This window comes from Zalophus californianus, chromosome 2, assembly GCF_009762305.2.
Source record: "Zalophus californianus isolate mZalCal1 chromosome 2, mZalCal1.pri.v2, whole genome shotgun sequence".
Classification (NCBI taxonomy): domain Eukaryota; kingdom Metazoa; phylum Chordata; class Mammalia; order Carnivora; family Otariidae; genus Zalophus; species Zalophus californianus.
In genome coordinates this window covers 70,214,180-70,236,836 of record NC_045596.1, presented here as the reverse complement: position 1 = coordinate 70,236,836, position 22,657 = coordinate 70,214,180, and the positions used below count along the sequence as shown (strand labels likewise).

The window sequence follows — 22,657 nt, the reverse complement described above, 5'->3', positions numbered from 1 at the left end:
TATCTGTTAGAAGTCAAAGGTATTGATTCAAAGAATAAAAATGCCTTTTTTTCCCCCAATGTATGTACTAACAAGATTGGTTATTTATATTACTTATTTGGCTAATAAGTGTGTGTGTGGGTATAAAAAGAAATTTCCTAGGAAATTATAGAATACGTATATAAAACACACACACACATAATAAATGTGCAATATTTTAATGTACTTATGTCTAGAAGCAACAGATTCAGCTCTCTATATTCAAGGATTCATCAGTAGGATTTGAGTAATCATTCGATTCCTCTTTCATCCTTCAAATGTTGACTAACAACTTTCTTGTCAAAGTCTCTCACTAAGCAATTTGGGAGAATAAAATAATATATATGAAAGCTGGTGCATAGTAAATGTGAGCTGAATCAGTCAGGCTACAAGAGCAAAGACCTAGCCTGACTAATAGAAATGTTAACACAGTCAATGAAATAGCTGCATTATGAAGGCATGAGGTAGGCCTATAAAAGAGGAGAGGCTTCTTCCTGCCAGAAATAAAGACTTCAAGGAAATGGGGTAAGATTTTAATAAGTGGATTATGGAGATGGTTATACAGCAATAGATACATAATAATGTAATAATAATAATACAGCAGTATTAGCAAAAGATGAGATGGAAAGAAGGCAGAAAGGGTCCTGAAGAAATGCTACATTTCAGCTTGGTGATACTACAAGACTTGAGCAGGGAAAGGGAAGTTTTGAACCCACTCTTTTTAACAGGGATGTCCTCCACCGCACCCCCAGTGAAGTTACTAATGTGAGCACAGAAAGAAGTCAGGATGGCGTGCGGCTGTATGTCACTGTGCACATGCCCAGTTTTTTTTTTTTTTAAAGATTTTATTTATTTGAGAGAGAGAGAGAATGAGAGAGAGAGAGAAAGAGAGAGAGCGCACACGGGATGGGGGGAGGGTCAGAGGGAGAAGCAGACTCCCTGCCGAGCAGGGAGCCTTGATCCCGGGACTCCAGGATCATGACCTGAGCTGAAGGCAGTTGCTTAACCAACTGAGCCACCCAGGTGCCCCCCAGTTTCTATTTGTATTCTATATGTATTCTATTCATGCAGATGTTCACAATACTTTTTCTTTAAAAAAAAAAAAATGACAAGAGAAGTAAGTATCTGAGGTAAATAGTACAGGACAACTCAAGTAAACTGAAAGATATGAATAGAATTTATGAATCTCAAAGGAAGGCAGCCAGATATTTCAAAGAATCAAGAGATTTCTGAGGTATTTGTATGATTATATAAAAACAAGTTTTAGTATTGAAGGAGTACATATTTTTAAATCCTAAAAGGATTTTCTTTTCCCATCAGTATACTCCAGGAACACAGCAAATTCTATGAATATTTTAAAGTGAAAAAGAGCTTCAACTTGAAATGTCCACTTCTTTAAGTAACACATGCTGGTGTCATTCCCAATAATGTTAACCTGGGAAATATCTTTAGAATAATCATTAAATATAAAATTTAGAAAATAAAATTGTATACCCTTCTCTGCATTAGACACATTTGTTTCCGTGTTGCCTTTTTCATCTCTCTTAACATTCATGTGGGCATATATAATCTGACTAAAATAACTGTACAAATGATAGATAAATCTACAATTAAACTAAATTTCCTAATAAGAACATATTTCTGATAATGTCAAAGCCATGTAATCAATCCGAGTATGAGTCAACAATTTTTTTTGCAAGAAAAACTGATTCTGTTGGTTATAGATATAGATCCTTTTCAGGAAGCTCCATGCCACCCAATCTACGAGGAAACGGACTGTAGGAGGAGGAGACTCTAGAAAAATCCATCAGTCACTCTATGGAAAAAGACCCATTTCAAATCTTGGAGATGATGGGTCAGCAGCACCATATTGATATAAAAACAAAGATAGGTATTTTTTTTTTTTTTTTAAATACATGCTGATTTATACGAGGGGGAAGGGGGTCAGAGGGAGAAGCAGACTCCCCGCCGAGCAGGGAGCCCGATGTGGGACTCGATCCCGGGACTCCAGGATCATGACCTGAGCCGAAGGCAGTCGCTTAACCAACTGAGCCACCCAGGCGCCCTAGGTATTTTTCATTATTATACCACCTAAATATACTAACTGCTCCAATGGTAGGGTAAGGGGGATAATGGAAGCTTTGGTGTTTTATATCTGTGCCAGCACTAATTAGCTGAAAAAATTGGGGCCACATAACATCTCTGGGACTTATTTAACTCACCCATAGAATGTAAAGGCTAGTTTGAATATACTTTAAAGTTCCTTCCAGTCTCAATTTAGATGACTCAATTTTTTGCTTCTGGTTAGTTCCTGTATATGTTGAATCCTTTTGTGAGCACTTTGGGCTTCAATTTTTATTATAATTTTCAACTTTGTATGTATTCTAATTAAGACTTATGCGGAAAAATCTAGCATTAACATTATATTTGTCCTGGACATTTGACTAAGCAAAGTGCTTTAAAATCTCTTTATGTAACATTTTGTTACTTGGAATTGAGATTGTTCACAAGGACAATAATCAGTCTTTTTTTTTTTTTTAAGATTTTATTTATTTGCCAGAGAGAGAGAGAGAGAGAGGGAGAGTACAAGCAGGGGGAGTGGCAGGCAGAGGGAGAAGCAGGCTCCTTGCCAAGCAAGGAGCCCAATGTGGGACTCAATCCCAGGACCCTGAGATCATGACCTGAGCTGAAGGCAGACGCTTAACCATCTGAGCCACCCAGGCGTCCCAATAATCAGTCTTAATATTGGGAAAAAAGCTTATTTCAGTGTCTGTACCAGGTTCCTCTGCCCTTGAATAACCTACTTTACATGAGTTTTTTGCACCTTGTTTTTTTTTTTTTTTTTTTAAGAATGACCACAGGACCCCATTATACACTTTTCCAAAAAGACAGATGGCCAACACACAGGAAAAGATAACTGACCAACATCACTAATTTTCAGAGAAATGTAGACCTGAAAAATAGAAAAAAAATTTTTTTGAAGATTAGAATACACTGAGTATCTTTGCATACAAATATAAGGAGAGACCTTCCTTATGGGTTGAAAGTCCAGTGCATGAAATATTCTAATCTGCAAAATGATTTAGGGATTCATAAAGTAAGTGTATGTACTTACTAAAGAACAGTGCATCTCATTTTTAAGAATCCAGTGTTTGACCCCATTTTTGTGGTTTGTATAGGAAGGAAGGTGACAAATTTAGCTAAGAGTTACTTTTCAATTATATAATAATCCTGATTTATAGTAAAATAAGAAATAAGAAATCTTTAAGAAATATTTCTTAAGAAGAAACACTGAAAACCAATTTTACATAATTGTTGCATCAGTTCTACATTTTCTTTATTTTGTTTTTTTGTAAACCTTCCCATATCTCTGTTTTATTAGAAGATTCATGCCTTTTTTTCTTTTATCTTCTTTGTCAAGTTTCACATTCCTTAAGGGTCTCTGAAAGTCACAAAAGGTTAAGATTGAATTCTACTTGTTGGTTCTTATATTAAATGATGAATAATTCAATATTAACTGATGGTAAGTTCTAATTGTCTTCTCATAATCCTGACCAGCAAGGAAGAATACTAAAATCAGAATAAGAAGTCCTATATTTGATTCACAGGCAAGTAATTTTTGGATGCTGTTACCTTATTTGGAAAAATGTGTTTTCCATGTTCTATTGTGTGAATCTTAGACTTGATTCTCAACAAAGCACTAAATCAGGACTATGTGGGCAGATTCCAAGAGAATTTCGAAGAAAACAGACTTGTCTGCAACCCAACTGGGGTACATCTCCACAGGCAGGTGAGTTGGTCACCTTCCTCAGCAAGGGGCACTAACCTCCAAAGATGAGGTTTCTGAAGGTTTAAACAGAGCAACTACCCTGCACATGTTCCTCATTTGGTGTCCACTGTAAATTCATACTCTTTTCCATCAGAACCTAGGTTTAAACACACTTCAGGTTCTCATCTTTTAATAGATTATTATCCAGCTTTTTTCAAAAGGTTATCTTGGAGAAACAATACCTACAAATGATTAGGCATTATTATGCTAGGACAGTCTAAAGAGTAGATTAGAATACAGGCTCTGGAAACAGAGATCATGTGTTCAAATCATGGCTCCAGCACTTGCCAGTTCCATGACGTTCTGCACAACTCAACCTCTCTATGCTTTGGTTTCTCATTTGTGAAAAGGAAATAAAATTAGCACCTGACTCACAGGATTGTTGTGGGAATTAAATGAGGGGTTAAACATAAAGTGCTTAGAACAGTGCCTGGCACATGTAAGCACTCAATAACCATTAGTCAAAATTTTTACCATTATGGACTTGTTAAAATTGAGCTATTTTAGGCACAGAGTTATTCTAAATTCAGTCCATGCAAGACATTTGGTCATCATAAAGCTATATATCATGGTCTTAGTAATTTTTTTTAAACATTTTATTTGTTTGACAGAGAGAGAGAGAGAGCACAAGTAGGTAGAGCAGCAGGCAGAAGGAGAGGGAGAAGCAGGCTCCCTGCTGAGCAGGGAGCCTGATGCGGGGCTCGATCCCAGGACCCTGGGATCATGACCTGAGCTGAAGGCAGATGCGTAACTGACTGAGCCACCCAGGCGCCCCAGAGTTAGTAAGTTAAGCCCAAGTTTAAGCTCACTGATTTATTCTTCATTGTATGCCCCTCAGATTTTTTGAGGATACATTAAAAAAATTAGATTAAAAAATCCTTCATTTGCTAAGTATTTAAGATATTTTGTGTATTTTTACTTTTTGACTCAATTTTACCCAAGAAAAATTTTCCTCTCTTGAAGAATTGCTGTTATTTCTATTAGAAAATTAAAGTTATACAAGATAGCACTTAGTGTCTGACAGTTTTAACCTACAAAAACTGCAGTTTCATAGGGTTCAACCCACTCTCATACCTTCATTTTTGCGTTGGCTCTCAGGAAATTATAACTAAACTTAAGGGTAAGACTGAAACATTTTTGGAGGAAAGTTGTATATACACAGTAATAAAATGTTCTTTCTACCCATGAATGTTGTTAGAAAGATCAGATAAGATAATGTAGATGAAAGTATTTTATAATTTAAATGAAAAAATTTGAATCCACTGACTCAAGTCACTACACAAAATTTCTCCCTACACTTTGTTACTTCTTAGACTCCTTTTAAACTGTAAACAAAGTCTTCAATTCTTTTTTTTAAATTTTATTTTATCATGTTATGTTAATCACCATACATTACATCATTAGTTTTTGGTGTAGTGTTCCATGATTCATTGTTTGCATGTTTCAATTCTTTTTTTAAAATTATTTTATTTATTTGAGAGAGAGAGAGAGAGAGAGAGACAGCACATGAGCAGGGTGAGGGGCAGAAGGAGAGGGAGAAGCAGACTCTCTGCTGAGTGGGGAGCCCAATGTAGGGCTCCATCCCAGGACCCTGGGATCATGATCTGAGCCAAAGGCAGACGCTTAACCGACTAAGCCATGCAAGCACCCCCAAATTCTTTTTTAAAAAAAGATTTGAAAGAGAGAGAGAGCGCCCATGCGCATGTGGGAAGGAGCAAAGGTAGAGGGAGAGAATCTCAAAAAGTCTCCCCGCTGAGCATGGAGCCCCATGTGGGCTTGATCCTACGACCCATGAGATCATGACCTGAGCTGAAACCAAGAGTTGGATGCTCAACCGACTGAGCCATCCAAGCACCCCTTCAAATTCTTTCCATAATATTTAGGGTAAGACTCGGAGCTAGTCCTTATTTAGTTCTCAAGCATCACTCTGGCCCCACGTCTCCATACTGAGACCCTTGAAAGTTCCCTGATCTGTTACCCTCTCACTTGTATCCCTGCCTGATCACGTTATGACCTTGGTCTGGAATGTATATTCACAACATTCTGTCTGAATTTCCTCCTTTTCTCTCAAGATCCAGCTCAGGCATCCTCAGTTAAAATAACTGCCTAAGTTAAAACTCTTTAATCAAGATTATCTTATACCTGAACTATCTTAGCTTTCCAGGTGTCCTTATTTATAATTTGTCATTTCTCTAGTTCACCATCTAGTCTAAATCACAGGTCCCATCATATCACCATGGTGCTGAAAAATACAACTCTCCTTTGACTACAATGTAAGACCTAAAATCCTTAGCATGGAATTGAAGACTCTTCAATATGTCCAAGACTATCTCATAAGGTACAAGAGAAAAGATATGATGGAAATGAGGGGAAAAACATTTTGTAAACCTACCATTTTCTTTTAAGGGTACTTGGGATGAAGAATTTCCAGAACTATGCAAAGTCATTCCTGTGGTATAAATTAAATTATTAGACAGTTTATAAAATGATCAGATACTATATTAGTAATTTCTGTTAAATTCATAAAAATCAAAACATTAAGGTGGCAACATTTTTTTTTTTAATTTACACCCAGAAAAATGTCTTCCCACAATGGGCTTATTTACTGTTTCTAATGTCCAAGTTAAGCATATCAGCTTGTTTTACAGAATAAATTTAAACACAAATGTATTGTTTCTGGCAATGACATTTTGATATGTCAACTATGAAATGATGAAACTGAGTTTTAAAAGCATTTGTTTAAATGTTAAAAGAAAATTTAATATTCAGTAAGAATGAATAATCTTAATCAAAAAACAAATGTGGAAAATAAATTTTCTTTCATGAGTGAGTTTTATTCTGTGTTTTTCAATGAAATATTTACTATTCTTCATCTAGTATATTATGGATTTTTATGTAGATGAAAGCATTTCTAATGAAAATAGCTTAGAATCTATATGGGATCCCATTACATATGAATACTCTTTGAAAAGTATTTTCTAAAAGATTGAACTAGCATCTTCTTAGGCTATTTTCAACACATAGGGTGGTGACCTATAGAGTGAAATCTTGCCTTTTATCTCTTGAAAGTCTTTCACCAATTCAATTTAAATTGATGCTAGTAACATCTCTGAAAGCTGTGGAAGCCTACATTAATAAAGTAATGTTGCTTTCTGTAAATATCTACCAATTATAGAGTTCTCTTTTCATTTACTCGACAGATCTTCAATCCAACTACAGATAAAAAAATATTTTTTAACTTTGTGTAATTAGGATTAAATGATCAAGCGTTGGTCTAAGTGAGAGTTAACTAGTATTACAGTAAAACAGCAGCAGAAGAGGGTGTCCTTGTTTCTCTTTTGTCTCCCCAGCTGTCTCCTATTCTGAGTTCACACCTCTGTGCTTAAATATCTACTCTTCTTTAAGATTCCAGTGCATTTCCCTTTTAAGATGCATAAAACAACAGGAAACCTGAACTATTTATCTCATAAGATAGTATGTGTTTATAAACTTCTTTACTTACATACTTAATATGCCTCAGCTAGCTGGGAGAATTGGGGAAAAAAAAAAAACTCTAATCAACTAAGAATTTCTACCTACCAACCACAGCACATTTCATAAAAATTATCTGGTTTGAGAGATAACTGCATTCACGCTAAGCTGAAAGTACCCTAAATAAACCTTTCTTTAAAAAATACAGTATGAGTGGAGCCCACTGCCACCGGCTTGTATAGAAAATCCAAAGGAAGGCTGTCCAAAGCCATGGTACCAGACTGTCTGGGTTCTCTCTCAGTATGACTGTCACAGTTTTTAACTGTGACCAAGAGAAAGTGAAGTAACAGTCTGTGCCTTGAAGTAATCACCTGTTAAATCAGTTTTTGATTTGACTTGGCACATTTTAAGTAGCCTAAAATTTCATATTCAAAAGCAGCTTTGGCAATTAGGACATAGAAGCAAAAATAATATATTGGTCACTAACATTATTTCTTTCATTTCACTATGAGCATGAGGTATGGGAGAAAGAAGGTAAGCTTGTTTATGCTGACCTATAACATATGCTTGACCAGGGTCTTCAAAGGATGAGGAGTCTGATTCCTGTTTCCTCCTTTCAGGACTTCTATTTAAACTTGCAACAGACTTTGAACTAAAGAGGGAAAAGGAAGGTAGGAGGGGGATGTGTCAATGTAAAAAAATATGGTGAAAATAATAAAACGTCAAAACAAAAACAAATGTATGAAATGTAGAATTTACAAATAATATGTAGTTGGGTAATTATGTTCTTACTTATTAAGTTTTGTGAATCCTGCCAAAGATTCTGTATCAGATCTTGCCATCTGGTGTAATGGTTTTCCTACCAACTCCGCAATGCTTTGTGGTGGGGATTCCATGTTAACAATGACATTTTTCCGATGAGGGTAGAGAGAGGCCTGACTGAGATCGTGGTACGATTTACTCATCCCTCTAGGCTTTTCCTCCCATGAAGCTTTGCCACTCTTCTCTTTTGCATTGTTTTGCAATGGCTGGTAAAGCGACAGCTCTGAGCAGGAGAGCCTCTTCAGAATCTCAGCTTGAACTGACAGAGGTCGAACGGCAAGTTTGTTCAGGGTGCTGCTGGCCAGACTGCCAGTGCTGATTGCTCGTCCCATATTAAATCCTCTAACGGACTCTGCTTGGAGATTCAGGCTCCTAAACGAAGCTCTCTCTACAAGGAAATAGGATGGCTTTACACGATGGAAACACCGCAGTACCTTTATGAGAAGAGTTATTTCGATAAATAAAATACAGCATGCAGTTTTTAATTGTTTTGATTGCCAACGTTAAGTAGCAGCTTTCCAAGTGTGGCAAGCAAGGATCTGAAAAAGGAGTTTGGTTTTCAAACCATCTCTCCATCCTTGTAGCTTTCTCAAGCCACAGCCTGGTCAGCATTTCCTACCTGATCTAATGAATCCTGAGCATCTAATAATGTTTGGGCTTCAAGCTTGCTGACTCTAAATTCCCAATTACGGGTTTCAGTTAAAAATGAAAATAACATTTGACATAGAAATTTCAATCCCAGTGGTGTCTCTGCTAAAATCCCTGCAAGCCAGGGACGGGGAGAGGGAGAGATGGAGCCTAGACAGGCTGACATGAAAAAGAAGCTATGCAGAGGAGAATTTTGCCCAGAGAAAAAGTTGAGTATTGTTATATTTTTTAAAGCTCATGGTAGATTGTGATGGTTGTACAACTCTGTGAATATACTAAAAACCACTGAATTGTGTACTTTCAGTGGCTGAACTGTAGAGCGTGGGAATTATGTCTCAATAAAACTGTTACCAAAGAGGAGGAGAAAAAACAAAAGCTTTTACAGAAAATTATTTCTTTTGTTATTTCATTACTATGCCAATCTCACCTTCCCACTTGGTTGACTTTTCATGATTGGACTGAGGCACAGGAGCCATGGGAAAATCAAGTATTACTTGCCTTCTTTCATTTTTTTGGTTTCTGTTAATAAACATGATCAAGGAGCTGGGGTTCTCATTATGCTTAAATTCCTTTCACTCCTAAATACACATCCAAAGTCTTTTAGAGGCTAAATTTAGAGATACTCTATGACAAGTGCTTGGCTTATTCTATTTTGTGAGAGCCAATGTAGTATTTGAGCATTTGAGGCTATTAACAAAAGCACTGTATCACAGAATTTTAGCATCAAAATCCTTTCATGTAAATAAAGGGCCAGGAGCACAAAATTTCAAATGATTTAGTTCATGCACTGGTAATCCACATTACAAGGCACTCCCCGTTTGGTGAAGTTGGGAAGTACCAACCCTATGTTGCACACTATAAGGAAATACAGCTTGACCACCATGGCTGCAAAAACTTCCTTTTAAAAAGAAAAGATCAAATGATGCTGCTGACTTAGATCTTTAGATTCTGTTTCATTTACCTTCTAATTCCTAGGAAGATTAATAATTAATAGTTCACCTCAGGCATAAAGAGATAGGAAAACACAGGAGATTTTTTAAATGCATCAGAATGGAGTTTAAATAAACATGTTTCATTGTCAACAGGAAAATTCAATGTCCTTTCGCTGAACTGGAGTGGACACCAAATTAAAACATGAGAATAAAAATAAAATATTGGTTTAAAAATTCCCAGAATGATCTTTAGCTTAAAATAATTTTATTAGAGCAGATAACATGATTTCCATTTTCTTTTGCTTTGAGAGCAGACTGTAATCAAAGATGCAAAACTTGGTCTTACACAGATTCAACTACCAGGATATACCTTTATACCCAACAGGTTTCTTCACCCTTAAGGAAATGTAGACCACACTTTGACAGAAAAAGGGACAGACTGCTTTGTAAATATCCAAGATTATGCTAGTCAAATCCATTCATAGCCTAGTCCTGGGTAAGACTTAAAATGGTGCATATATTCACTGGACGGGAGCATAAACTATCAATTTATCTGATCTGTCCTTTATCCCTTTCACCTGGAAAGGACTCCAATATGGACTGCCAGGATGGGAAAGGACTTTAGAATGAGCCTACATCCTAATACTAGTGTTTCAGATTTGAATTCAATGGTTGGCTAGTTCCACACAGAATCTGCCATCCACACTACCTAATCTCTGTGCAATTGTTCAATCCTTTGTACTATTTGATATTTCTTTATATCATCAACTTAACTGTATGCTCTTTTGAGGAGAGCGACTTCATTGATTTCTGTTATTCCATAGCACCCAGCATCATCTCTCTTACTACTTACAAGTAGTAAGTGCTCAATAAATGATTATTAATCTTAAGTTCATTCTATGCAAATTAGTTTTTTCATCAAATAGAAATGAAAAGATCAGGGTTCCAGGCTCATTTGACCTCTGAGTTTAGGTGAGACACTATGCTCTGAACCTGTTTCCTCACCCAGTAAAATTTGGGACTAAAAGGCCTCTAGGGTTCTAGCACCAACATTCTATGATGCTATAGAAGTAACATATATTTGTCAGCCCATCAACCTCCTATAGACAACACCAGTTATTTTCACTTGTCTAATACAGTTAATTAAGTAGGCAGGTAGTTACTTCTAAGCCATTTTAAGCAAAAAAATAATTCCTTTGAAGGTTTAACAAAATCTGGGAAAAGCTGTAGATAACACCGTCTTAAAGTGCTTTCACATATGAGTTCAAGGATACACAGCTGTGTATTCCTTGGTGCAAACCTGTGAGATACATAGGGTATTCCCACTCCATGGATGAGGAAAATGAGACTCCTAGAAGTCAGTTACTTTCCTACGGGGTCATTATACTACTATTAGTAGTGGTAAGACAATATTGATGATGGTGATGATAACAATAATGAATATTTATTCAATACTTACTCTGTGCCAGGCACCTTTAAGGTGCTTACATGTATGCATTCATTTCATCTTCACAACAACCTCACGATGTAGGTATTATCATTATGATAATCACTTTATAGATGGGGAACTAAGGCAGAGTTTAAGTGCCTACCCAAGGTTTCAGAGCTTATAAGTAATAGAGCAAGGTTTGGATCCTGGCAGTCTGGTTCCAGAGTTCATGCTGTTAATTAACTACTATACTATTTTTTCTTCAGTATAAGAAATGCTGAGGATGAAAGGCTGGCTTTGTAGTTTTGTCTTCTGATTTTTTTCATAATAGCACATTATACTACGTCTGTAATGATGCAACCTTCAATTGTTCAATTTTGGTTTGTTATTGACTAGAGTATTAGTCCAAGTACGAATACTGATAGCTCTAATAAGTTTGATATTTCACTGCACTTTTAAAATATGTAAGAGCATACAATTTTTTAGCAGAGCAAAGTAGGTAAAGAAAAGGAATAATGAGATTACTTTACAGCAGTAGTTACCATAATTTAGCATGCATTAAAATCATTACTGCAGAAAGCCAGTTAAAATGCAGATTCCAGGGACCCAATACCCAAAGATGGTGATTCACCAAATTTCAGGTAGGTTTCTGGAATCTTCATTTTTAATAAGCATACACCCCTACCATCTTGACTCTGAAAGGCTGAGAAACATCTATTCATAAGCTGCCATCACCCCAGTCTGATTCTATAGGGAATACATTTTTTGTAATATTTCAGGATGTGAGAAAGTTTGGATACAGAATTCATAGGACTCTGCTACACAAGGTCATCAGTGCTATTCCATTAAATTAAAAAATCTAATTCTTCGGAGTATTTCACAGAAGTCTATAAGAATTTACTATGCAGAACTAGATTCTGTATAACTTTAATCTCTTCATGTGGTCTTGCAGAGTAAGTTTTAAATATTTCAGTTCTGACGGAGATATTTTTTTTCAGAGCTGAATTAGTTACTTCTGCTGGTTCCTTTTCAAAAGGAACTGAAATCACTCTTCTGACCATTTATACTGGGCATGGGGGTTACTGATCTCAGTCGCTGAAGAGGGACACACTCAAGTAAAACTAACAGGTGGGAAATCTGCCACCCCAAACTGTTATGCTATGTAACACATCACTGGGTGCATGCTCCCCTTGCCCCCTGCCTTGTTTCTTTTTTCACCCTCACCTGGAAAGCCCTTCCATTTATCTTCAACCTACTTAGTTACTTTTGTCCTTCAAATTCCAGTTCAGGGGTCACCATTGGAGTATTCTGGCCTCTGATCTCCCTCTTCTTGCTGTAGATCATGTAGTCTGTACGATATAATCTGTTATTAAAACCTGGACCCTCTGATGTATATTATTATTTCATGTATGTTTGTCTTACCTTCCCAAATAGTAGTTAACTTTACTACGGGTAGAGACAATGACCCAAATACCATATTTACATCAGTTAGCCTCATGATTAGCACAAAATAGACATTTCAACAGGTGCTCCCTCACTGATCTGGGGTGCAGTTTTCAAAATGAACATGAAGCTGAAATCTTGGCTTCATTTGTGGCATTTTTATAAAGCTGACTTAGTCATTTAACATCTGTACACATTGTAACTTTCATTCTAGATGTGGAAATTCTTTTAAAATTTGTGGCAAAAACCAAGCTCGTACCCTGATCATCTGACACAATTTGTTTCTCCTTACCGATATCCTGGGCATCCTGGTTGCTCTGTCTTGCTCTCATCTGCAGCTGGAACTTATGCTGGGAAGAGCAGAGGTGTAGCAGGTACTGGCACACCTTACTGTTGTCTGTCTGGAAGGCATGTTTTATTCCATCTGATGTATTTTGCAATGTGATTTTCTTTTTCTACAATATTAATCAGGGGTACTATAATTAGGAGGTTTTCCTAACACATAACTAAATTCTGTAAACAATAATTAGTAAGTACAAATATTATTTTTATTTCTCATTTAACACTCGTTAAGCATGAGTGTTCCTTGACCTGCATCTAAAATAAATATAGGAAAACAGAACCCTGTTATTTTAAGAGATTCAGCAAATAAATCAAATTAATATCATTTGTCACTTTCAGATACAGTAGCCTAAATCAGACAGTATACCAGCTACCAGCAAGGGAAAAAGTTCTTTTAATGAGATTATTGGTATTTTGAGTTTACTGCAATGTTGACAAATACCGTAACTGTTTGAAAAAGACATTACAAAAATATGTTCTTCGTGGGTAAGAAAATGAAATTCAACAAAAATTGATTTATTAAAAGAGCTGTGATTCTGTCAGGAAGAATTTTGGCAGCCTGAAGGCTGAGATGGAAATTGTGAAAAGTTAAAAGAAAATGTGAGAATAGAGAGCACCGGGTAACATGGCTGCTGGGATGAGAGATAAAACACATCAATATTTAGAGACAGAGTGATTCTTGCATTCAAATTCAGGGGAAACAGGAGAACCATCGGTTAGTGTTATCTCTTCTATGTTTCTTGAAAAATAAACGTCTCTTGTGTAAAGAGGGCATCCCAAAATGTTGCAACCTCTCTGGTGAGGCTTGCAGATGATTCGTACATCTTAAAAAACTAGCATTCAGCATGCCAGGAATCTAAGACTAATGTCTCTGAAGAACTGCTTAAGTCCAATTAGATTTTACTCCAGCTGTCGGCTGCTTCTGCTGTGTAAATTATTCCCTCTATCTACTAATGTCCCTTGTTTTCAAACGCAGGAATAGCCACAGAGAAGTCAAATTTGGTGAGGCTCACAAATGACACAATAACAGAATATTACTCAAACTTCAATCATGCAGGTGCCTTCTTCATAATTTCTGATCTTGTTAATTTATAAATTTTTAAAAAAAATATTTTATTTATTTATTTGAGAGAGAGAGAGAGAGCACAAGCAGAGGGAGTGGCAGGCAGAGGCAGAGGGAGAAGCAGGCTCCCCACAGAGCAGGGGGAGCCCGATGTGGGACTCGATCCTAGGACCCCGGGATCATGACCTGAGCCGAAGGCAGTCGCTTAACCAACGAGCCACCCAGGCGCCCCAATTTATAAATTTTTAAATTGACTTTGCTTATATAAATTCACTTAAACTTTATATCACAGCTACAAATACAAAACCAGTACCACTTGCCATAAATAGAATCCAGCTATTAAAAATATGTAATCAGGGGCACCTAGGTGGCTCAGTTGGTTAAGCATCTGCCTTTAGCTAAGGTCATGATCTCAGGATCCTGGGATAGAGCCCTGCCTGGGGCTCCCTGCTCAGTAGGGTATCTGCTTCTCTCTCTCCCTCTGCCCCTGGCCCTTGCTCATGCTATCTCAAATAAATAAATATTTAAAAAAGTATATGCAATCAGTGCAATAAAAACAAAATAAGGTTATTAAATTCTAGCTGGATATGTTATCAGTGAAATCTCTGGGACCCTGTTCTCTCTTTCTTAAAAAAGGAAATCAGCAAGTATAAAAGAGGAGTTAAAAGAATCAGTAGCACCAAACTAGTCTCTTGACTATCAGTAGTATACCTAGTGACAATTCAAATAGTTGGGGAATTTTTTTTCCAAACAAACATAACCACTGTCAAATAATTCCCCAGGATATTTTTCTCCAAAGTTGTAAAGCTGTACAGGTTTGAAACAAATTATGAGAATAATTGATTCTAAGTATTTACTGATAAAATGGACAAGAAATGTGTCCAAGGGAATTCAATTGTGAAAGATGAGAAAGGCGAAGGAGGGTGACATTTCAATCTCCCCAGAGGCTAGTTGGGAGGGGCGGGAAGGAGGGTTAAAAAAGGAGCTCTGTGTTGGGGAAGGGACTCCGGGATAAACAAGTTTTGTTAAACACAAGAACAGTCTGCATGGGACTGTGGTCTATTCTCTATTACTAGAGATCTTTAAAAATGAGCTAATCAAAGCTAGTTCTATATATGGCAGGGCTGGTGTGATGGCTTGGCTAACAACAGAAAGCTGAATGCTAGACAATTTGATTTGTTGCCTTTTCTAAATTGGCCTAAATTAGATTTGTATTTAATTAATCTAAGGTTTCCTACCGATATTTGCTCTGCTAGCATTTCCACTGGGGAAGGTAAACTATACTAGGGCGATTTCCTCGTCTTGACAATCTTGGGAAGATGAGGCTGTCTGGGCTTTCCTGAGAGAACACATTATCATCTGGCAATCTTAGTGGTACCTCTGGGTTTCACAGGAAACCAACCAACTAACCAAGTCTAGAACTGATTTCAAAGGTCTCTAGGTTGAAAATTAACCAGGGTAAGTTGGGACCTTGAGATTGATATCCTTATAAACAGTATTCCAGTGAGACCATATTTCAGCCCAAATATGAATTAGAGATGTCAGTAGTCTCTGAATACCATTAGGAAAACAAATAAATATCTTAACATATTTTTTTATTCACCTCTGGGGCTTCTCAATTGCATTTCAATGTTCAGACACTCCAACCACTTCCAAAATCAAAATATGCTTTTATGGCTCACTAACTTTCATAAACTTGATATTCTAAAACTTTACCTCCATATGGAATATACACTAAAACTTAAAACTGCAGAAAGTTCTGGGACATTAAAAACATTTTTAGGGGCGCCTGGGTGGCTCAGTCGTTAAGCGTCTTGTCTTTAGCTCAGGTCATGATCTAGGGTCCTAGGATCGAGCCCCGCATCGGGCTCCCTGCTCAGCGGGAAGCCTGCTTCTCCCTCTCCTACTCCCCCTGCTTGTGTTCCCTCCCTCACGGTCTGTCAAATAAATAAATTAAAATCTTTAAATAAAAAAAAAGTTTTTAGTTCATAAAATCCAATAAATCTCTGGACCGCTAAAATTCAAACATAGTTGCTGTGAGGAGCCCATTATTGAGCTAGACAAAATTTATGAGGATTAAAATAATTATTTTTCAAAATATATTAGAGGGGTTTCTCCATGTGAGAAGTAAGTATCCCAGAATTAAGTTCTGAATTAATAGAAAGTCAACTTGGTTGTAATTTAACTAAGTCAATTGAGTGTGTAACCAGCTGGGAATGTATATTATTCTTTTAAAAATCACTTCCTGAGAAAACTAAAACCAAATAAAGATCTCAGTAATACTTCCTACAACTAAGAAGAGTTAAATAGTATTAAAATGAAAAAAAAAGTATTAAAATGTATTAGCCCTACCAAATAGAAGGGTCTAAAGTTTACTTAAGGATAATCAATTAGTATGTAACATTTGAAATTGACAACACATATCTTAAAATATTATGAAAAGGAGTTTAAATGGACATACGGAAAAAGAAATCTTCTTGGTTTCCCTCCATGGAAAGCGAAGGACCAGTGTGCGAACTCCATTGTGAACCTCAAACACAAGGACACCTTTAGAACAGACTCCAAGCAATATTCCAGTTTGTGACTTTTTCTCAGGGTGCACTCGATGAAAATGAACTCCATATTCTGTCAGTCTTTGGCAGACCTGTTAAACATCAATAGCAATGCACCTTGGTAAAGGGTGACAAAGATATAGAAGGTGTACCACTGTAGTTTGATATGGAAAGGATAGTCTTTTCAACAAATGGTGCTGAAACAAATGGATATTCACAGGCAAGAAATCTTGACCCTCAATTACACCCACTATATGAAAATTAACCCCAAATGGGTCATTGATCTAAATATAGGAATTAAAATCATAAAGCTTAGAAAATCTTTATGGGTATGGGTTTGACAAAGATTTCTTTGTGGGACATAAAAAACATGAACTATAGAATAAAAAATTGGTAAACTGAAACTTCTGCTCTTCAAAAGTCAGTGATAAGAAAATATAAATGCAATGGGGTGCCTGGGTGGCTCAGTAAGTTAAGTGTCTGACTCTTGATTTCAGCTCAGGTCATGATCTCAGGGTTGCACGATAGAGCCCTGTATTGGCTCTGCACTCATTGGGGAGTCTGCTTAAGATTCTCTCTCTTCCCCCCCATCTCCCTCTCTCCAAAAAAAAAAAAAAAGGAAAGGAAAAGAAAATATAAAGGCAGGCTACAGACTGGGAGGTAAATATATATCTGATAAAGGAACTGTATCCAGCATATATAAAAAGCATGTATTTCTCAGCAATAAGGAGACATATAACCAGATACAAAGATGGGCAAAAGATTTTATTAGACACTTGAACAAAGAAGATACACGAATGGCAGATAAACACATGAAAAGATGCTCACCATAAATAGTAATTAGGGAAATACAAATTAACCTCACCACAATGATATACCACTACTTACCTATTTCAGTAGTTAAAATGAAAAAGACTGAGCAGACCAAGTATTTTGAGGATGTGGAACAACTAGAAATCTCACACATTATTGGTAGTACTGTAAAATTGGACAACTACTTTAGAACAATTTGGCATTTTCTTATAAACATACACTTCCCATAGATCCCAGCAACCCTACTGTTAGGTAATTACTCAAAAGAAATAAAAACCATACGCTCACATCAAAATGTGTATTTGAAAGTTTATAAAAGCTTTATATCCATCAACTAATGAAGAAATAAACAGGCTGTTTATCTGTGCAGAGGGAAACTACCCAGCAAAAGAATGACAAAAAAACCCACAAAAACCAAAAACAAACCAGCAATGACAACCAAAAAAATCCCCCAACAACAAAAAAACCACCACCACCAAAAAAACTGATACCACGGATGAATCTCAAAAGTATTATTTCTAAGTGAAAAGAGCAACTTTTCTACATAATGCATAATTCTACATAATTGTGCTACAATTATGTATGTAACTTTTCTACAACTACATAATGCATAATTCTTTTTATGAAATTCTAGACAAGAAAAAACTATGGTGATAGAAAGGAGGTCAGTAGTTGCCAAGGGCTGGGGTGGCAGTGGTGGGGGATTAACTGCAAAGGGACGTGAGGAAACTTTTTTGATTTTGGAAATGTGGGTTAGCAAGTCTTTGTCTTCACAGATACTTGTAGGGCTGGGAACCTTGGCTCTCTTCAATATGGAGCAAATGGAAGGCATAGTGTTACATACTAGGGGGTTGAACCAGGAGAATGTTCTGAAAGTTTCTCTTCTCAACAGAATATTATACTTTCTATTCTTATTGGAAGTTAACACAATACTATCTTTCCCGATCATAAATGGACTATTTATCTGAGGTCTCAAAGAAAGCTGATGGCAGAACTGGAACCATAAAGCCATTTTTTTCTGACCCCCTTCCATTATGTGAATTAGTCAGCATTCATGAAATACCGTTTTTAAAGGATATAATTGAATTTTAAGCCTTTTAAAAAACAAAGCAAAATAATTCTATCAAAAAATTCAGTTGTTGCTTCTTTACAATGTATCTTGATACATTTATATTGTATCTTGAGTATAGAGCAGAATAAAGGCAGAGAATTTATAGCCATGCAGATATAGGGTTCGAATTAGTTTTGCCCCACCTACCAGCCATTGACTTTGGGAATATTACATTTCCTCTTTGAGCTTTAGTCCTCTCTTTCACAGGATAATTAAAATACCATGATTTTAGTCAGGAATAAATGAGATGAGATAATGCATAGTATCAGTTATTGGCACTTGAGCTTTTAGATACGTATGTCCTCCAACATTTCTTGCTTACTTTGAAAAAGATATAAACTTTATCATTTGTAATCTTGCATGCTTACCTTTAAAAATTCTAACTCTGTCTCTTTTTCAGAAGCTCCCACATAGGTATTATGCAATTTTGGTAACTCTTCTTTAACATAGGATAAATCAAGTTTCTCCATCACTCTGGGAGGCAAATAATGCTCCAGTCTAAAATAAGACACACCATGAACCTAGAAGAGAATGTTTTTATAAGCAATTCTGTTTGCCCTCTTCCTTCTATCTTAAAGTTCTTGCCTCAACCAAGAGGTAAGACACTTTTATTTAGACTGCTCCCTGAGGAATGAGTTTTAAAGGAAATGCATCATTCTTTCTCTTTCACTCGGTGAGGTAAAATGCCTGAACTGATTAGCAAGCTTAAACAGACAAGACAACAAGGGCCAAGTGTCACTACAGTTAGGGTTAATGTTGTGAAGGATGCTACTCAAGTGGCACTGACTCTTGCCCCTTGCTTCCTCTTAGATCCACTTTTTTCAGGAACAACTGGCCTCAAACATCTGTTTTCTGTACAGTGAACTCTGCTAGGTTCTCAGCCCATTACTGCATGGATCCATGTGGAAGGCAGAAGATCCCTTTGACCCAGATTTGGTTGGTAACCCTTGTGCCTAGTATCTATTAATTAGAAATTGGGAGAAAGAAGGGTAAATGCTAGATATCCTGAAACTGTGAAACAGGAAATTTTACACAGAAAAAAGAAAAAGAGAGAGAAAAGGCTACACTGTATGACTTAACATACCAATGTACGTGGGGAATCTGGTCACTCTAAGGTACCAAACTAGCCTCAAAACTCTCCAGATATTGGGGTGCCTGCGTGGTGCAAATGGTTGAGCATCTGACTCGTGGTTTCAGCTCAGGTCATGATCTCAGGGCTGTGGGACTGGAACCCCATGTCAGGCTCCATGCTCAGCGTGGAGTCTGCTTGAGATTCTCTCTTGCTCTCCCTCTGCCCCTCCTGCACATTCTCTCTCTCAAATACATCTTAAAAACAACAACTCCAGATCTAAATAGCAAACACATCATCCAGGTTCAGTTTTTAATTATGCTGAGGATAAAAATATCATAATGAAAGTGGCCCTGGAGAAAAAAAAAAATAAATCCTACCTCTGGTTGATAATCTCCGTATTCAGCCTGGAGAGCCAAGGATGCCAGCAATAAAGAAGTCTCATCATCACAATGCATCCTCTCCTCCAAGATATCCTTTCGCAGTTGAAGATAATACTGATGACAGGTCAGGGTATGTCTGGAAAAATAAATGCACACTAAACATCTAAGCTTTACCTTGAATCTGGAGAGATTTTTATTATTGGCATATAAGTTGAGTTCCCAAGATGGTTTATTATTAATCGTTTAAGGCACAAGAATTTAATAAACTATGTGGAAGGAAATATTTCTTTTATGATAGAGAAGACATTTACTGAATCAAATAATTCAGTATCAGTAAACTAAAGGGTCCAAAGACCAGAAGCCGAAAAGATAAAAATAGAAACTTGTGTACTCACTGTATTAGACTAACATCATCCATGAAAAATTTAATTCGGAAAAACAAAGTAAAATTAACAGCGGCTTTGCTCTTTTTCTTTGGTTCTTCTTTCCATCCCTCTGGGGCCACTTTGGTTAATTTTAAATCAGGATCAACAAAGAAATATTCATTATCTAAAACAGAATGAGAAAACACTCAGATAAAAATACTTCAATGTTTTCTTCTGATTCCCAAGTAGTTTTTTTTTTTTTTTTTTGCGGGGCGGGGGGAATCAGACTTGCACAAAATAGTTTCACACAAGAATAAAACAAGATTGTTAAGAAGTATGGCAGGGAGAGCGCCTGGGTGGCTCAGTTGGTTAAGCGACTGCCTTCGGCTCAGGTCACGATCCTGGAGTCCCGGGATCGAGTCCCGCATCGGGCTCCCTGCTCAGCAGGGAGTCTGCTTCTCCCTCTGACCCTCTTCCTTCTCGTGCTTTCTATCTCTCATTCTCTCTCTCAAATAAATAAATAAAATCTTTAAAAAAAAAAAAAAGAAGTATGGCAGGGAATGCTGAGGGCAACTGCCTACAGATTGGGGGCAATAGGATATGTCTGAGTCTTTTAAGATAGGGTTCTAAAGGCAGACAGAACTAGATTCAAACCCACCACATCACTTACTATCTGTGCGACACTGACTAAATTATTTAACCTTTCTAGACATCAATTTTCTTGTCTGTAAAATCAGGATAGTGCTAATTCCTGCCTTATTGTATTATTGTAGGGATCAAATGACCTAAGCCATATAAAACACTTGGTAAAGCATGTGGCATATGGTAAGCATTCAATAAATATTATTTATTATTTATTATTATTGAGCTTCCAACTGAAACCTAGGAGAAAAAATACTCATTTGATTTTTTTCATTTTGTAATTCCATCTAAATATTATTGACTCTTTCCAAATAAAAGGTTTTCAATAAAATCTGACTTATCCAGAAGGTTCAAGAAATTAGGTGTACTATAAACAGAAATTCTGATTAATTATTCATGTGAATGGTATTACCTGATTAGTCTAAACTTGTAAGTAGTAAAGTGACAGAACATTAGTAGGCACTAACTGAATGTTTACTGGATGACTCTACAAAGTGAACTATTAGTTTTTAAGAAACAAGAATTCAATAAACTAAATTGAAGGAAACATTTCTTTTGTGAAAAAGGACATTATCCTAATCTTGTAGGGTTTTAAGATAATTTGATCCTCAACTGCAATTTATGGTACTCTGTTGCCTAAGGTAAGTTAAATTTTGAGGTAAATAGGAATTTGAAATATTGAAGAATAATTTATAAATACAATGATTTATTGAAGCCCAACTCCAAAGCATTAAGAAGCTATGGAAATTCTAACTGATAAATAGGAGTGATTTCTACTGAAGCTCTGCTCTGAGGCCACTGGGAATGCCACAAAGTTCAGTGCATGTAAAGTTTAAAAAATATGTAAAATGATGTATTTGCAGTCACGAAGTGAAAACATTTAAAAGACACTATGTTTTTAGGATAGTAGGCTAAAGAAACTGATGTAGAGATTCAGATAGGATCCTGCTATATATTTAAATTCAGATTAGCAGAATACTAATTTCTAGAGTACATATATAGGCAACTGACATATACAATGGTCCCCAAAACATAATAACTAAAATCCACTTTAGTATACTGAGCTTAAAGGTCAGGTATAGAAGATGCTAAAAGACACAGCTATTAAAACAATGAACCTAGGGGCACCTGGGCGGCTCAGTCATTAAGCACCTGCCTTCGGCTCAGGTCATGATCTCAGGGTCCTGGGATCGAGCCCAGCATCGGGCTCCCTGCTCAGCGGGAAGCCCGCTTCTCCCTCTCCCACTCCCCCTGCTTGTGTTCCTTCTCTCGCTGTGTCTCTCTCTGACAAATAAATACATAAAATCTTAAAAAACAAAAACAAAAACACAATGAACCTAGTTAGGAGAAGGGAGTTCACAACTCCTACCTTCTCAATGTTGACATGTTCATGTAGTTAACATTTCCCAAAACAAGCTGGGCAATAACAGGTATGAAAGCTTGTTGCCAAGTTTCCATACTACACCCTGAACTTAAAATATCTTGGTACCTTTGAGGGTAGCTAAAGCAAACAAATGATGTTCCACTAAGCCGATGTGGGCCACAATCATATCAAACACATCTTTACATATAGTTTTGGTATCACAAGTCAGTTCCAGTCTCTGCCCACTCAGAAGCATTATGTTTACTTTTCTTCGGTTATCTTCATTCTTTCCTTTCTTGGCCTACAATTGAAAAAAAGAAAATGAATGACATCCATTAAAGTAAACATTATAAGAATTTTAA

The 22,657-nt window shown here is 36.6% G+C and overlaps 1 protein-coding gene across 17 annotated transcripts in view; it reads right to left on the bottom strand.

The window, feature by feature from the left end:
* Positions 1 to 22,657, bottom strand: part of PTPN13 (protein tyrosine phosphatase non-receptor type 13) — a 204,841-nt gene that overhangs the window by 55,048 nt on the left and 127,136 nt on the right. For 13 of the 17 annotated variants that reach the window (XM_027600513.2, XM_027600528.2, XM_027600519.2 and 10 more), the window contains 9 exons: positions 22,422 to 22,596; positions 20,321 to 20,474; positions 19,923 to 20,061; positions 18,842 to 18,994; positions 16,459 to 16,641; positions 12,885 to 13,047; positions 8,111 to 8,528; positions 7,873 to 7,970; positions 6,240 to 6,296 (listed from right to left, as the gene is read on the bottom strand). In XM_027600513.2, the coding sequence (XP_027456314.2) occupies positions 6,240 to 6,296; positions 7,873 to 7,970; positions 8,111 to 8,528; positions 12,885 to 13,047; positions 16,459 to 16,641; positions 18,842 to 18,994; positions 19,923 to 20,061; positions 20,321 to 20,474; positions 22,422 to 22,596 (1,540 nt within the window). The remainder of the gene's footprint in view (positions 1 to 6,239; positions 6,297 to 7,872; positions 7,971 to 8,110; positions 8,529 to 12,884; positions 13,048 to 16,458; positions 16,642 to 18,841; positions 18,995 to 19,922; positions 20,062 to 20,320; positions 20,475 to 22,421; positions 22,597 to 22,657) is intronic. The other 4 variants (XM_027600529.2, XM_027600524.2, XM_027600525.2 and 1 more) reach the window with 1 other exon arrangement.